This window comes from Alligator sinensis, unplaced genomic scaffold, assembly GCF_000455745.1.
Source record: "Alligator sinensis unplaced genomic scaffold, ASM45574v1 scaffold201_1, whole genome shotgun sequence".
In the NCBI taxonomy this organism is placed as follows: domain Eukaryota; kingdom Metazoa; phylum Chordata; order Crocodylia; family Alligatoridae; genus Alligator; species Alligator sinensis.
In genome coordinates, this window is record NW_005842661.1 from 12,013 (window position 1) to 26,288 (window position 14,276).

The following is a 14,276-nucleotide window of genomic DNA, read 5'->3' on the forward strand; positions in this document are numbered from 1 at the left end:
GAGTGAGGCTGAAGTGAGGTGCAGTGCAGCAGTCAAGTGTAGAATGAGAGCTGCTTTGCGATGTGGGAGTTGAAAAAGGATATTGCGATGTCCTCCACAACTGGCATCTTTATACATTGGTAAGTGATACTTGACACTAGGCTGTGCCCTGAGGGTGGGGGGGTGCATTGTTTACTTCAACTTTGAAGTAAAAAGGGTGGGTGGATTTCATGCACAGCATGAGGGCCCGCAGTGGCAGCGCACATTTCCAGGGGGCACAAGCCCGCCACCTCTTCCTTGGCCATTAACTAGCCTTCCCTTCCCCCAGGCTGGGCAGTAGCCACCCACTTAGCCCCAGCTTGCTTGCTACAGCTTCCTTCACTGCTTGTAGGTTCTTTGCTAGCCAGTGAATAGTGTACATGAGTTCAGGGCAGAAGGCACTTCATGGTAATTTTCCAATAAAAATTCCTATGCTCTGTCTATTCCCCTCCAAATTCCTTCCCTTTCAGCTCCAATTGTTATGCTGGCTGCTGCTCCCGCTGGTGACAACAGCCACAGCTGCCGCAGAAGACTTACGAAGCATGAGAATGATGCCACTTCCTTCACAGTTGCATTGTCTCAGCTGGCAATGAGTTTTGCTGGCAGGTGCCCATCGCTACTAGTATTCCTGCCTGCCTCCAAACCGGAACTAAGTATCATCCTTAGATAATACCGGGAAAAAAAATTGAGCGTGATGATTAGCGCTGCTAAGAGTAGTAAAAAGTGCATTAAAAAATTAACCTTCTCAATGCCATGACATGCATAGTTTGGCCCCCCTTCTTCCCCACTGCCTCACGGGTCTTAGCACCTGGGGTGGTGGGCAAAGGCCCTCCTTCCTACTGCCTGCTTGGTATCAGCTCCTGTTTCTAGTTGAGGTTCCAACTTTTCATACATTCTGATCAAGCAACTTGCTATAAATAAGCATTCCATCTTAGTAATGGCCCTCTTCCCTACTGCATGGTGGGTCTTGGCATCAGAGGTGGTTGGGTGAAGGCCCTCTCTCTTCCCCGTTGCCTGGTTTTGAGCAGGGGACTGGGCACAGGGGCTGGGGGTGGAACACAAGAGACTGGAGGTGGTGGTGGTGGTATGTGCACCACCACAACTGCAGGGGTAGTACACCAAACTGCATGAGGGTTGGGCAGGTATTGGCTTGGTCCTCCATTTTTTTCTTTCTGTATAAGGACTAACTACATTTTCCATATGTTCTGATGAAGCAACTATTGGTATAAATAAGCATTCTGAAAGCATGCAGTCACACAAACAAGGAAAAATTACAAACACAAGGACAGAAAGCATGAAAACAAACACAAAAAACACAAACACAACATGAAGAAAAAAACAAATATAAAGATTCAAGGTCAAATGCTGCCAGTGTCAAGGTGCTGGTGAAGGAATCGACTAGTTTCACGAAGGAAACTACACAAATCGTGTGCACACAAAAATGCAAACACAAACAGAAAAATACAATGCAAGACCTCATACAGTACTTCAGAAAAATACAGCTGACTCTCAAAAGTCAAAAAATGAATACAGATCCCAAACATTGAGAACTCAACTTACAGAAATTGTAATTTTTGAATTAACAAAAATAAGTCTTTATTGCTCTAGTTAACATACTATAACCATTCCCTGCTAGTTGTGACTAAAAGCTATTAAGTCATGCAAATGTGAATGTAGAACAAAGTATGGAGTTGCCTGCCTGCTCATTGTCAGCATCACCCCCCTGCCCACCAGTCTGCCTATGAAAGAAAAGAAGTCAATTTAGGAACTATGAATTTCTAAACTGTATTTCAACATTAAAATGGTGCTCCAGTTACATGTCTTTTCCTCATCCCCCCCCCCCCCCGTTAATTGACTCCCCCCTGCCGGGTGCCTGCCACAAACGGGGATACCAAATGGTGCCCAAATGCCCAAATGGTGTTGGGTTCCCCGTCTGCTGAATGTTCTGCTGCAGGGGGGGGCTGAGTGGAACCGTGAATACATCTATGCTTGGATTTCTACAAAGTTAAGTAACTCATGAAAAGGGTGAATAAAACATTAAAGGATTTTCATGTAAAAGACTATAATGAACGATCTGCCTCTTATCTTTTGTATCCTCATATGAAACAGCAGACAGGGACGAATGCTCAAGCTGAGCATCAGCAGCATGGCAGATTGGGGTGGGGAGTTGTTTGGAGGTGGTGTAGAGGTGGATTAAGATTCCTAGGTTTCCAGGGATCCTCATGCCCAGGAGAGCTGACCCCCCACCCAGCGGGAACACTGAGCCCCCCTGCTCCACCCACTACCTGGTGACAACCACACACTGCCCAGCATGCCTACACGCAGGTGTGTGCGCAGGGGATCTGGCAGGCATTGCAAGGACAGCCAGCAGGATGAACTGTCCCCACCACACAAGCTGGGGAGTCACGTGGGCAGGGGGTGGGTGTGGTGGAGGCCATGCAAAAAACAAAACCTGAGCATAGGCTCATGATAGCCTGAGAAGTTGCCAATTGCCTTCTTTCAAAAGTTAAGCCTTCTCTCCGGCTCTCCCCTGGGGCAGTATTGCCGCCGTTTCTTGTGTTGTTTGGGATAGGGTGCTGTGTGGGGAAGGGACGAGGAGGTAGTCTTTCTTGGAAAGCTACCAACACATGCTGACCCCTCAGAAGTCTGGTTTGCCAGGGTCCCTATACATTGGGACTGGGGGTAACACAAGCATTGAACTTCCCATATCCATCCACCCTGCTGCTGTCTTCCAGTAATCCCATCAATCCTAAAACACCCCCAAGCAAGGGATCCCCACACTAAGGCGCAGTCATCACCTCTCCTACCCACCCCAAAACCACATGGACTGCCATGCCAATCTGCCTATGAAAAAAAAACACGCTACACCCTAGTTTCATAGTTGATAATGTCAAAAGGGACCTAAGCAGATCATCTAGTCTGACACCCTGCCATGGACAGGAAAGGATGCTGGGGTCAAATGACACCGGCTAGGTGGCTGTCTAGCCTCCCCTTGAAGACCCCCAGGGCAGGGGCAGGGGAAGTTGGTTCCAGCTCCCAGCCGCTCTGACAGTGAAGTAGCGCCTCCTGATATCTAGCCTGAATCTACTCTCAGTCAACTTATGCCATTGCTCCTTGTTAGCCCCAGTAGTGCTCAGGAGAACATTGCCTGCTGGTCCCCCTTGGCAAGTTTATAGGCGGCCACCAGATCCCCTCTCAGCCTTCTTTTGTGGAGGCTGAACAGGTTCAGGTCTCATAGCCTCTCCTTGTAGGGCCTGCCCTGCTGCCCCCTGATCATGCGAGTGGCCCTCCTCTGGACCCTCTCGATGCTGTCCACATCCCTCCTGAAGTGCGGTGCCCAGAACTGGATGCAGTACTCCAACTGCAGCCTGATCAATGTCGCATAGAGGGGGAGGATCACCTCCTTGGACCTGCTTGTGATGCATCTATGGATGCATGACAAGGTGCGGTTAGCCTTCCTGGCCGCGTCACCACATTGGCAGCCCATGTTCATCTTGGAATCAATAATGACTGAGCCCTGGGGGACCCCACTGCCCACATCTTTCCAGGTTGAAAATGACCCGTCCACCACCACTCTCTGGGTGCAGGCGGGCCCACTGCTACCCCTGCGTCCATGGATTTTGTGACCTGGTCATAGAAGGCCACCAGGTTGGTCTGACAGGATCTGTCTCTAATGAACCCATGTTGATTGCCCCTAAGCATAATCTCCCCTGCCGGCCCCTTGCAGATGTGCACCTGGATAATTTTCTCAAAGAGCTTCCCCAGGACCGAGGTAAGACTAACGGGCTTGTAGTTTCCTGGGTCCTCCTTCCTCCCTTTTTTGAAAATGGGAACCACGTTGGCCCTTTTCCAGTCCTCTGGCACCTCGCCAGAGCACCACGAATGTTTGTAAAGCTGTGCCAGGGGTCCTGCAATGACCTCTGCCAGTTCCCTAAGCACTCTGGGGTGGAGATCGTCAGGACCTGCTGATTTGAACACATCTAGTCCCTCCAGAAGTTCCCTGATTAGGTCCTCACTCATCCTGGGCCTGGCTGTGCCTCACCTGGATCCGTCCGGGATCCCAGTGAGGGGGATACCCTGGTCCCTGCTCAGAAAAATGGAAGCAAAGAACCTGTTAAAGAGATTAGGAAGGAACTATATGAATTTCAAAGCTTTACTTCAACATTACAATGATGGTGCATTCACATGATTTATTCTCATGAAAAATAAGTAATTATTTAAAAAATAAAATAAAATTGTTAAGTTAGTAGAAAAACAGTCGAGATTTTTCTTCCCTGTACCCCTGTATCTATTTCTTTACTATTTATACACTATTTATCATTTATACACTATTTACTTATCTATTTATGTATACACTATATAAATTATTTAAACATACTATTTATAAACTAGTTATTATTCACACACTATGTATTCACTTATACGCCATATAAACTAGTTAAACATTAATAACTATTGATACTACTATGGCTGCCTATGCATATCTATTTCTATTCCTTATTATTTACTGTTCTTCTATTTCTTGTACTGTTGTTATGCTCTCCTTTCATTCATTCATTCCTTTTAATTTCTGATCTCTAAAGTCTTCTGCAGGGGAAGAAAGAAGAGGATGTGTTTTGGTCCACAGTTCAAATACCACTCTTCAACTCCCTCCCCCCTATAGAGGCTACAAAGTCGGTGGGATATTTCTGACATTACCTATATATCACCCAGGATGCTGCATATCCTGGGGTACACATCTGGCATGCAACGTCCGCCTGCACTAATTGTCGTGTTTCTGGAATAGCAATGGCAATTATAAGAAATAGGAAAGGTACCTCTGAAATATTAAAGTATTAAGTAGGGGTGCCACACCCCATCAGTTGTGCACTTACCCTTGTGATGCTGCTGCCGCTGTGCTCTGCAATTTAGAACACTGTGCTGGGTGCAGGGGGTGGGGGGGAAGCACATACAAAACTGCTGGTGGTGGCGGCGATGGTAGCGGTGGTATGGGCACAACCACTACCAGGGGGTAGTACACCACAGTGTGCGTTGGCAATGTACTGGGTTGCTCCTCCATTTTTTTCTTTCTGTACAAGTACTAACTACTGCTCTGGTACAGGACAGAGGAAGTGAGATGCCTTCCACACTGTGCCCTGCCTGCACTCAGCTGTGGGAGTGGAAGGGGCAGGGATGAGCAGGGGCCAAAAACCAGTACCAATCCAAAACAGCACCTAGTGGACAAAGGACTGAACTACAGAAATAGCCCAGTACCACCTGGTGGGAAAAGAAGGTAATTATAAGTGTTTGAGTGCCTTTGTTTTGCATGCAACAAGTCCATAGATGCGACAAAGTAATTGGTGGCGACACAAACTAAACTACATCCACAGCAGTGTTACTTTAACGCACCGAACAGACTTTTAAAGCTGCGGGAAATCCCACTCATGCAAACAGAAATCCAATTGCAGCACCTTAAAGGGCAAATCTCATGTTGTGTACAAGCAGCTCTTGTGTCTTTCCTGTTGGAAAGTCTGCCACAACACTAGAGGTGCACCGATACATCGGTCCAATATTGGATCACCACTGCTATAAAGAAAATTGACTATATCTGAAATCAGCCTGAAGTGGCCGATAATTTGGCCGATAAATGCCTGTGTGTATGTGCGGTCGCAATGCAGCATGTGGGCAGCGAGCAGCACAACCCGGCAGCGTGAAGAGCTGCGTGCAGCTAGTAAGTCTGTTGTGGTGGAAGGGGAGGGGGAAGGGAAGGGAAGGGGCATGGGGAGGGCAGATAAGCACCCCCCGTGATGAGGGAGGAGAGGGGCAGGGGCTGGGGTATGCATTGCCCAGCCGGGGTGGGGCAGGGCACAGCTTGTCCAGGAGGTGCAGGGAGGGGGATCAACTCCCACTGCTGCACACACCCCAGGAGGGCTTGGGGGGGGGAGTGTGCCCCCAGACCTGTAGGAGGGGTGGGCTGCAGCTGCGGGCTGGGTGCTGCACCAGGCTCTTCCCAGCGCAGTGCAGTGTTTAGTCAGGGAGCAGTGGGGAAGGAAGGGTGTAGTTTCTGAGCTTTCAGGCTAGGAGGCAAGGGGTACTCTGCAGCCTCCTGGGGCTTCTCCACTGGTCAGAAATTTGACCAGCATGCAGAAGTTATTTAAAGCTCTGTAGGTTGCTAAAGTGCTGTAAAGTACAGCACTTCAAATGTAATACTTCATTTAACAACGGTTAAGTGCTGTACCCATTTTTAAAGTGTTGTAAAGCTCTGCACTTCTGTTAAGTCACTGGAATAAAATACTTTAAATGGCAAAGAAAGCAACTTCTACACATCTACTGGTTTGAACTTGAGATCAAGTAGCTTTTCCTTGTATAGGGTTAGGTCTAGCTGCATTTTTAGAGGGGTGACTTGAGTCTAAAAAGGTTGAGAACCACTTTTCTAAGGTTTAGGGAAGCTCTTGCATTCACAATTACAATGTGCTCCAGGAAGCATATCATAAGGAGATAGTAAGGAGCTCCTTGCATACAGTACAAGCCTATGGCTTATTGTGTTTGACGAAATGTGTTTTTCAGTGGTCAGTAGTAAATAGGGTCTTTTCTGTGGTTATTCAGTTCTGTTGAGCTGGAAGTCTCTGTAAAGGGGAGAAATTATTCCTTGTTTTCTCCAGCCTAGAAAGTTGGTGAACAAGATGCTAGCAAAGTGTATCAGCTCAACTGACAGCTGCAAGATGAATAGGAAACTCATGGGTGTTTTTACACATTCCAGGAGTGTGGGGGAGGGGGGAGGGGCACTAGTGGCTCCGAGAGCCACTCTATTTAAAGTGCCCGAAGTATCTCATGTATCATTGTCCCCACACTTCAAAATGGCGGCAGGGGCAATTTATAAAAAGCTCATCAAATGAAGTTTAGTTAAAGCACCCCTGCTGCCATTTTGAAGCATGGGGACACTGATACATGAGATGCGGAGGCTGGCTGGAGCACAGTAATTACCATGCTCCAGCAGACTTGATTAATTGAGTCTGCTCCGATCCGCTGTGATTACAGGGCATTGGAGCAGCCTCCCAGCTTATGTATAGGCACCCCATGAGTTCAAATCCTACTACTGGTTTTGGTTCCTAATGGTAGAAAATTTTCCCCTTCCAGTTCATTTAAAGTTGCAGTTAACATGATTCAAACAGTTTGTATCTACTTCATAATCTGCCCCCAAAAATCTGCCAAAGTCTACAATATGATGCATGACTACCACCCAGTGCAGCCCATCTGATCTCTTTTGGAGAATAGATGTTTTTACACAGAACTGTGTAACAAAAGGAGCCACTGGAGACGACAACTTAATGGCTTTCCACTGGGTAGCATGCTAACATTGATCTTTTTTAACCTGTATACCAATGACCAACTAATACAAAATAATACAAGGAGCTTCATGCATACTGATGATCTATGCATCATATCAGAAGAGAAGGATTTTGCCACTGTTGGGAACAGACTGACATGTGCACTGAGCAACCTTTCAGTTTACTACAGTAAGCAGCAGCTTTGCGTCAACCCAGCCAAGATGCAGATTATAGCTTTTCACCTATGCCATAGAGAAGCCAAGCGAAAATTAAACATCACCTGGGATGGAATCCCACTGACAAATTACCTGAACTCTGTGCACTTGGGGGTTACATTGGACCGAACGCTTACCTTCAAAGCATATGTAGAGAAGACTAAAGGGAAAGTCAGTGCCTGCAACAACATACTTGGAAAGTTGGTCACCTCAAAGTGGGGAGTAAATCCAGCTACATTATGAACCACTGCTAATGCCTTGTGTTACTCCACTGCAGAGTCTGCATGTCCAGTATGGGAACTATCAGTTCATGCCAAGAAAATAGAACCAGTTCTAGATGACAGCTGTCACAAAATAACAAGATATCTAAAGCCAACACCAAAGGATAACCTGTACTTACTGGCTGGCATTGCACCAACCTGATATCAGAAGAAAGGTAGTGAGTTAAAAAGAAAGATCACAGCAGATCAAAGATTCCAGGTATCCACTCTGTGGTCACACAGAAGTAACTAAAAGGCTTAAAATGTGAAAGAGTTTTGTGACCAGTGTTGCACCATTGGACACGGCTGATAGCGTGTGAATGAGGTTAGGGGAGGAAAGATTACATGGAATCAGGTGCTCTGAAATGGATCTGGAACCCCAGGATGACCTTCAAACAAGGGTGATCTAGACTGGCCAACATGTTGATGCCTGAATTGCCTGTGCACAAAACTGGAAGATCAAAAACAAGCATGAATGATCAAATGAGGCTACTCTAATGACCCCAATATATGCAAAAGTGCAGACTAATATGGAGCACATGTTTGTCTGCCAGCTCTTTGGTGAGACCTGTATAAAGGAGGACCTGGCTGCAGAAAGTGCCATTGCTTGCGCATGATTTTGAAAAAACATCTAGTTTACAACAAGAACAAGAGGAGAAGAAGAAGAAAAAGGGTTTTTATAATCCGTTCATTGCAGTAAGCACTGGTTAATTCACCATGCCGAGGGGAAGGTAAATAACGATGAATTATCCAGTTGTGACCAATTATCAGGAATTGATTAAGCGGGAAGCCCTGTTGGGGAGTTGGAACTATAATGAATTAAACCATAGTAGTTAATAATTCCAAACATGAATTTACATAAGAAGTTCCATGCTAGGTCAGGCCAATGGTCCAATAGCCCAGTACCCTGTCTCTGACAGTGTTAGGAGTAGATACTATAGAGAAGAGGTGTCAAACTCATTTGGCCCCACAGGCTGCATGATTGGGGCAGGGCCAATTTGTGAGTTGGACTGGATTCACAGACCAGCCCCCGATTCCAGATTCAGCATGTGTCATGGAGTGGCTGGAGTGGGTGCCTCAGGCAGTCAGGGCTGCTCCAGCCACTGCAGGGCTACACTGTACAGTTCTGGAGCCACAGCCACCGCTGCATACATTACATGGCTGCTCTGAGGTTATGCTGAATACAGAAGCTGCTCCACAGTTCTGGGATGCAAGCTGAAGCAAACACTGCATGCAGCATTTGGGACCATCCGGTATGCCCAGCATGCTGCCTATGAGTCACTGTGAGACCCACAGGCAGCACTGGGGGCCTGATGGTTTAGAGGTGCCATCTCTAATCTTTCTGTTCAATAGCCATTACTAGATCCATCATCCATGAATTTATCCAGTCCCTTTTTGAATCTGCCTATGCTATCTGCCTCCACACTCTCCTGTGCCAATGAATTTCACAAGTTATCAGCATTATGTAAAAAAGTACTTTTTCCATTTTAATGTAATTAGCCAGTTTACTGTACGTGGCAAAATCAGGTCCAAGACAGCATCACCTTTTGTTGATTCAATGATTTCTTGGTGAATAGATCTGTCTCATTCAGGAATGTACAGGCCCAATGTAACAGACTGCAGGCTTGTAGCCTGGATCAATTAGCCAACCAGTAACAGGCTGCCCACCTAAGGGGAGCTGGTTCAGTCAATCAGTAAATGAGAGGAAGCTGAGTGGCTGACCCAGAAATAAAAGGGGACAGGAAGAGGAAGAGAGAGAGGACCTAGAGGGGGAATTGTTTGCGTGGAAAGGCAGCTCTCTCCAAGGAAGGAGAGAGAGGACAGGGTGGGAACTAACCCATGCTTGTTGGTGTTCATTGTGGACCATTTATATTTTCTCCCAAGCTCTGTGGTGCAGAAGAACCCAGAGCATTATCACTTGTGCTGCAGAGCCTAGAGAAAGACCATGGCTGGGACCAGATTAAGGGGGTAAATTCAAGGGTTCAAGGACTGATTTGAGCCTGGCAATGCCAGGCTAGCCAGGTGGCCTGCTACACCCTACCATTGGGAACACTTTATATGAAATACTTATTGATTAAAAACATAGAAACAATAATTAGAGGAGCAACCGGAGTGCCCTCATCCCAGCTGAGCATCCTAGCCACTAGACTAGAGAGAGGATTTCTTGTTTATTCCCACCCTCTGGCCAAATTAATCTAATTCTTCCTTACAAAATGAAACTGCTTCAACAAGAGAAGTGGAGAGTCTTCATCCCAAAACAGTTGACAGCAGGCTGGTCAGACCAGTCCTCTGCTCGGAGGTGGGAGATGTGAATCTGAATTCCCTCAGGTACAGAGGGGGATATAAGAGTTTGCATCTTCCACATCCTGGATTAATGAGCCAGCAAGTGAGCTATTTGATGAGAGACCCTATTCAGCAGTACTCACATTTTGAAGGAAAGCAGTGGCTAGGTATTTTGGGGGATGTTCAGAAGCAGAACTTTATGCATCTCTAGAATTTTAACATGAAAACTGAAATATCTCCAGGGCTAGGTGGCAGGTAAGCATGAGGTTCAAGAATCTACATTTTGCACGTGGATCATGTGTGTTCTATTCCATTCTCCATGGAAACCCCAGCCCCGTGCATTCATGGCACCACTACTGGGATCTCCATGGAAACCAGCCACAGTGACACAGCAGGAGCTGCTGAGAAATGGAGTCTGGCTGCCTGCCAGATCTGCCATTTTGCCCACCCCTGATATAAGGTCTAGTCTGGCAGATGGCATCAGCCAGGTGTAGGAGGGCAATGTGACTCAGGATGGATAGGGAGATTCTGATCATTATCATCAAGTTGATGAAGGTGATGACCACCTGCACAATGATACCCAGCAAGGACTAGAATCAGTTTTGTAGCAAGTAAGATTTGGGTGACAGAGGCCCAGATGGCCTTAACAAATTTTAGCTGATGAGCCATGACTAAATTAAACTTCCGGGTGTTCAACTTTATGCATAGGGTGTGCAAAAAATGCAGGGTTATGTGGAGGTTTGGAAGAACCTCCTTTGGAAAAACTGCCCGTCACCAGCCAGCCATCTAAGTAAAGGTAGGTAGCAATATTGTTCATGCCAAGGTGAACTGCCACCACCACAAAAACTTTGGCAAAGACTCTCAGCGCCATCAAGAGGCTGAATGGAAGGACGTTGTATCTGTAATGATCCTGGTCTCCAACAAAGTTGAGGTATTTTTTGTTGGAAAGCACAAAGATGATGTGAAATAAGTGTCCTGAAGGCTGAGAAAGGCAAACCAGTACACTGGTTCAAAAAATAGGACTATGATAGCTAGCAGGGGCAAATCCAGATGGAGTGCAGTCATTCAGTTGCACCCCCCACTTTGATTCCTGCTCTCCCCAAACTTTAAAAGCAACTGCCTGGGAGGCGCAGCGGCATTTCTACTCAGGCAGTGCTGGGGGTGGGGAGGAGGGGGGCAATTGACTTCACAGCTCATTATAATCTACCTGGCTCCTGATAATACCTCTTCATTCCACATTAATGACCCTCTCTCCTTTTTTAATGGTTTTGATGTTCCATTAATCAAGCTATCCTCTCTTCTGCAATCTTTTGTTAGCCATTTCTGGTAATATCTCTCTTCTATTTCACAGCTTTGCACGCTGTCCTTAGTTCTACCTAAAAACCTTAACACTGGTGTGGTAATTTTAACTTAAGTATATACAAAGTAGATAAAAATCAATGATTTTTTTAAATAAAAAAAATGGATTAAAAAAATGAATCTTATTTTTTGATTTTTTTTGTTAAAATGCTTTTTTAAAATAATAAAACTATATAAAGATAGTTTTAATTTAAGATATGTTAGTGCTCAAAGATATCATCATGGAATAGGGATTATAACTTCTAATTATATACTACTTGAGACAATATATTCATGTAACCTTTTTAGAATTTTTTTATAAATAGGTCACAACAGGCCATGGACTATATTAGGGGCCCAATTTTATGGGGCTCCCAGAGCCTCCTGTATAGATTTGTAAAGATTAAAGAAAACCACTCTATCCAATGGGACTCAGCGCTCTGTCTGGAAGATCCCATTAAGCATCTCTGTGATGCTTAGTTTCAGTTCTCAAACTGTGGATTTGTGTCTCCAGAGATAACATCCTTGTTAACAGCAGTATATGAGATAAGAGATAACAGACCTGAAAACCTACCCATCAGCTTATTGTCTCTTTGCAAGTTTTTGTACACAGAGTCAAACCCTCACCTCCCTCTAAAAGTGCAAAGTTTCAAGAAATTTGTACCTGCTTATGCTGGTGAAGCAGATGACAGGCCAGCTTTGACTGCTCTGTGTAAGCTCTGTGATCTTACTGCACTAACAGCCTGATACCTCGCGCATCTTCCCTCAGGGGATCTCCCTCTACTTGCCTGTCATATCTTGATAGAAAGAAAAAAAAAGGGAGGTTTAAAAAAATAGGTGATGCACTGTCTTTGAGTATGCTGTCACTATGAGTGTTCCTTGGGGCTCCTTCTCCCTTACACCCCATCCACATGCCAGCTGGATCTCCTCAATTGTATGGTGCGTGATCTTGCAGGTAAATGCAACCCATGCCTGGTAAGTGCTGGTGACAGGCGTAAATTACCTGCAGGTGCAGGCTCCCATGAAATGGAGCAGTGTACACAGCTGCAGCCCCATTTTAAGAGTGCATGCTCCTTGCGCATCGGCGGGCATGCAGGGAGTGATGTCATAAAACTGCACCTGGACCATCAGATCTGAGAAGCGACAGAACTGAGCATAGGCAGACCTGAGAGCCCCACAGCTCCGTTAGAGCAGCGAACCCAGAACAGGCACAGAGAGAGTGCACCTGGAACTACAGATGAAGAACCCAGAGGGTTCTTAACCCCAAAGGCCTTTGGAGGGGAAGGCCGAGGTGAGTGTTGGACCTTGCATGCCAACTGGAGTGTGTAAGGGGCACATAAGTTGGGCATCCCACTTTGTGCAGAACTGTGAGTGCTGGGGTCACACCTTTCTTTTCTTTTTCTTTTGGCTTCCCTCTCCCTTCAAAAACCTCAGGTGACTGATCATACATTGCAATACTTTGAGAGGTCAGAAGATTATTTGTTTATATTTTAATTTAGTAGCCCAGCTCTATCATAAGAGGCTAACGTATTTGATTTATATGTACATATAAATTGATTTGAAGATATAATTGATATTGATATTGACAAAATCTGTGAAGAAAATTACCCAAGTGGATTCGGCTCTTCTACTCATAATCGATTGCAATTGAAGTTGAAGTGATTAGGGTGCCGGACTTGGGGTTCACAGATGAATTAGAGTACATCTTTTGGACTCGACTACAGTCTTCGTGGCTTATGAATTAAGCCAGAAAGTTATCTGGTTTGAAAATTAATTCTAAAAACACACCTGATTTATGAAATTGACTTTGGAAGTCTCTATAGGGATAGTTAACTCCTGAGGGTGGCAGAGGCAACCCCACATAATGCTTCCATCAGGACAACCTTGTCCCATTGAATGGGTATTAATACTGCAGCTCGTCCGAGGGGTGTGCATGGGGGTGAGTCCTGCCTCTGCGTGCCACTGGTGGGAGCTGCTCATGTGGTGGCTCCTGCCTCTGCTCCCACCACTCGTCCAGGAGGGCACAGGGATGGGGGGTGGGGGCATGTGCCTCTGGATATGCATGGGGCAGGTGAGGCTGGGGCTGCACCATGCTGCCCTCCGGGTGGGCAGCAGGGGCTATGGCAAATTTTTGGGTGGCTGCAGCCCCCCCGCCATAGCCTCTGCTCCATCGCCCTCCCTGGCCCAATCTGGAGGCACATGCTTCCCCCCCGCCCATGTCTCCCACTGCTTGCCCAGCTGGGGTGAGGCAGGTGTGGGATAGAGCCGTGGCTCATCTGGGAGGTACGGTGGGGTGGCTCATGCCACTGTGCGCTGCTCATCTGGAAGCAGCACAGTGGCTCTGTCCCACACCCACCCCACCCCAGCTGGGCAAGCAGTGGCAGGACATAGCCCCCACTCCCAGTGCTACCATGCCCACCGAGCGCAGTGCAGTGCAGCCCCGGCCCTGCCTGCCCCACACAGATCCGGAGGCACCCCTCCCTATGCCCTCCTGGATGAGTGGCAGGAGCAGTGCCCACCCCCGCACCCCTTGGACAAGCCGTGCCTTCATCCCACGCCCCTTTGCCCCAGCTGGGCACTGCTTGCCCCAGCCCCTGTCCTAGCCCCAGCTCCAGCCCCAAATCCCTGCTTTGCTGCGGGGGTGTTGATCTGCACCCCCATGCCCCTTCCCTCCTCCCTCCCCTTTAAGACTTACCAGCTGGATGCAGCTGTATCCAGCGTCGTAAATTCAAAACCTGTGTCAAAACCTCCAAACATGGTGTCAATTTATAAAGGTTGTAAGTGCTGTATGTCGTACCTCGAAAAGTCCTAAGTCGAGGACTGCCTATAGTGCAACAAAGAAATTCAAGGCCTGG

At 46.8% G+C, this 14,276-nt stretch overlaps 1 protein-coding gene across 1 annotated transcript in view; it reads right to left on the reverse strand.

Annotated features, from left to right (window-relative positions):
* LOC102376737 (heat shock factor protein 5-like) overlaps window positions 1-10,954 on the reverse strand; it is a gene marked incomplete at its 3' end in the record, with an annotated part of 19,917 nt that extends 8,963 nt beyond the window's left edge. Inside the window, exon 1 of the mRNA XM_006033800.1 lies at window positions 10,859-10,954. Coding sequence (XP_006033862.1) covers window positions 10,859-10,954 — 96 coding nt within the window. The remainder of the gene's footprint in view (window positions 1-10,858) is intronic.
* Between the last annotated feature and the right edge of the window lie 3,322 nt (window positions 10,955-14,276).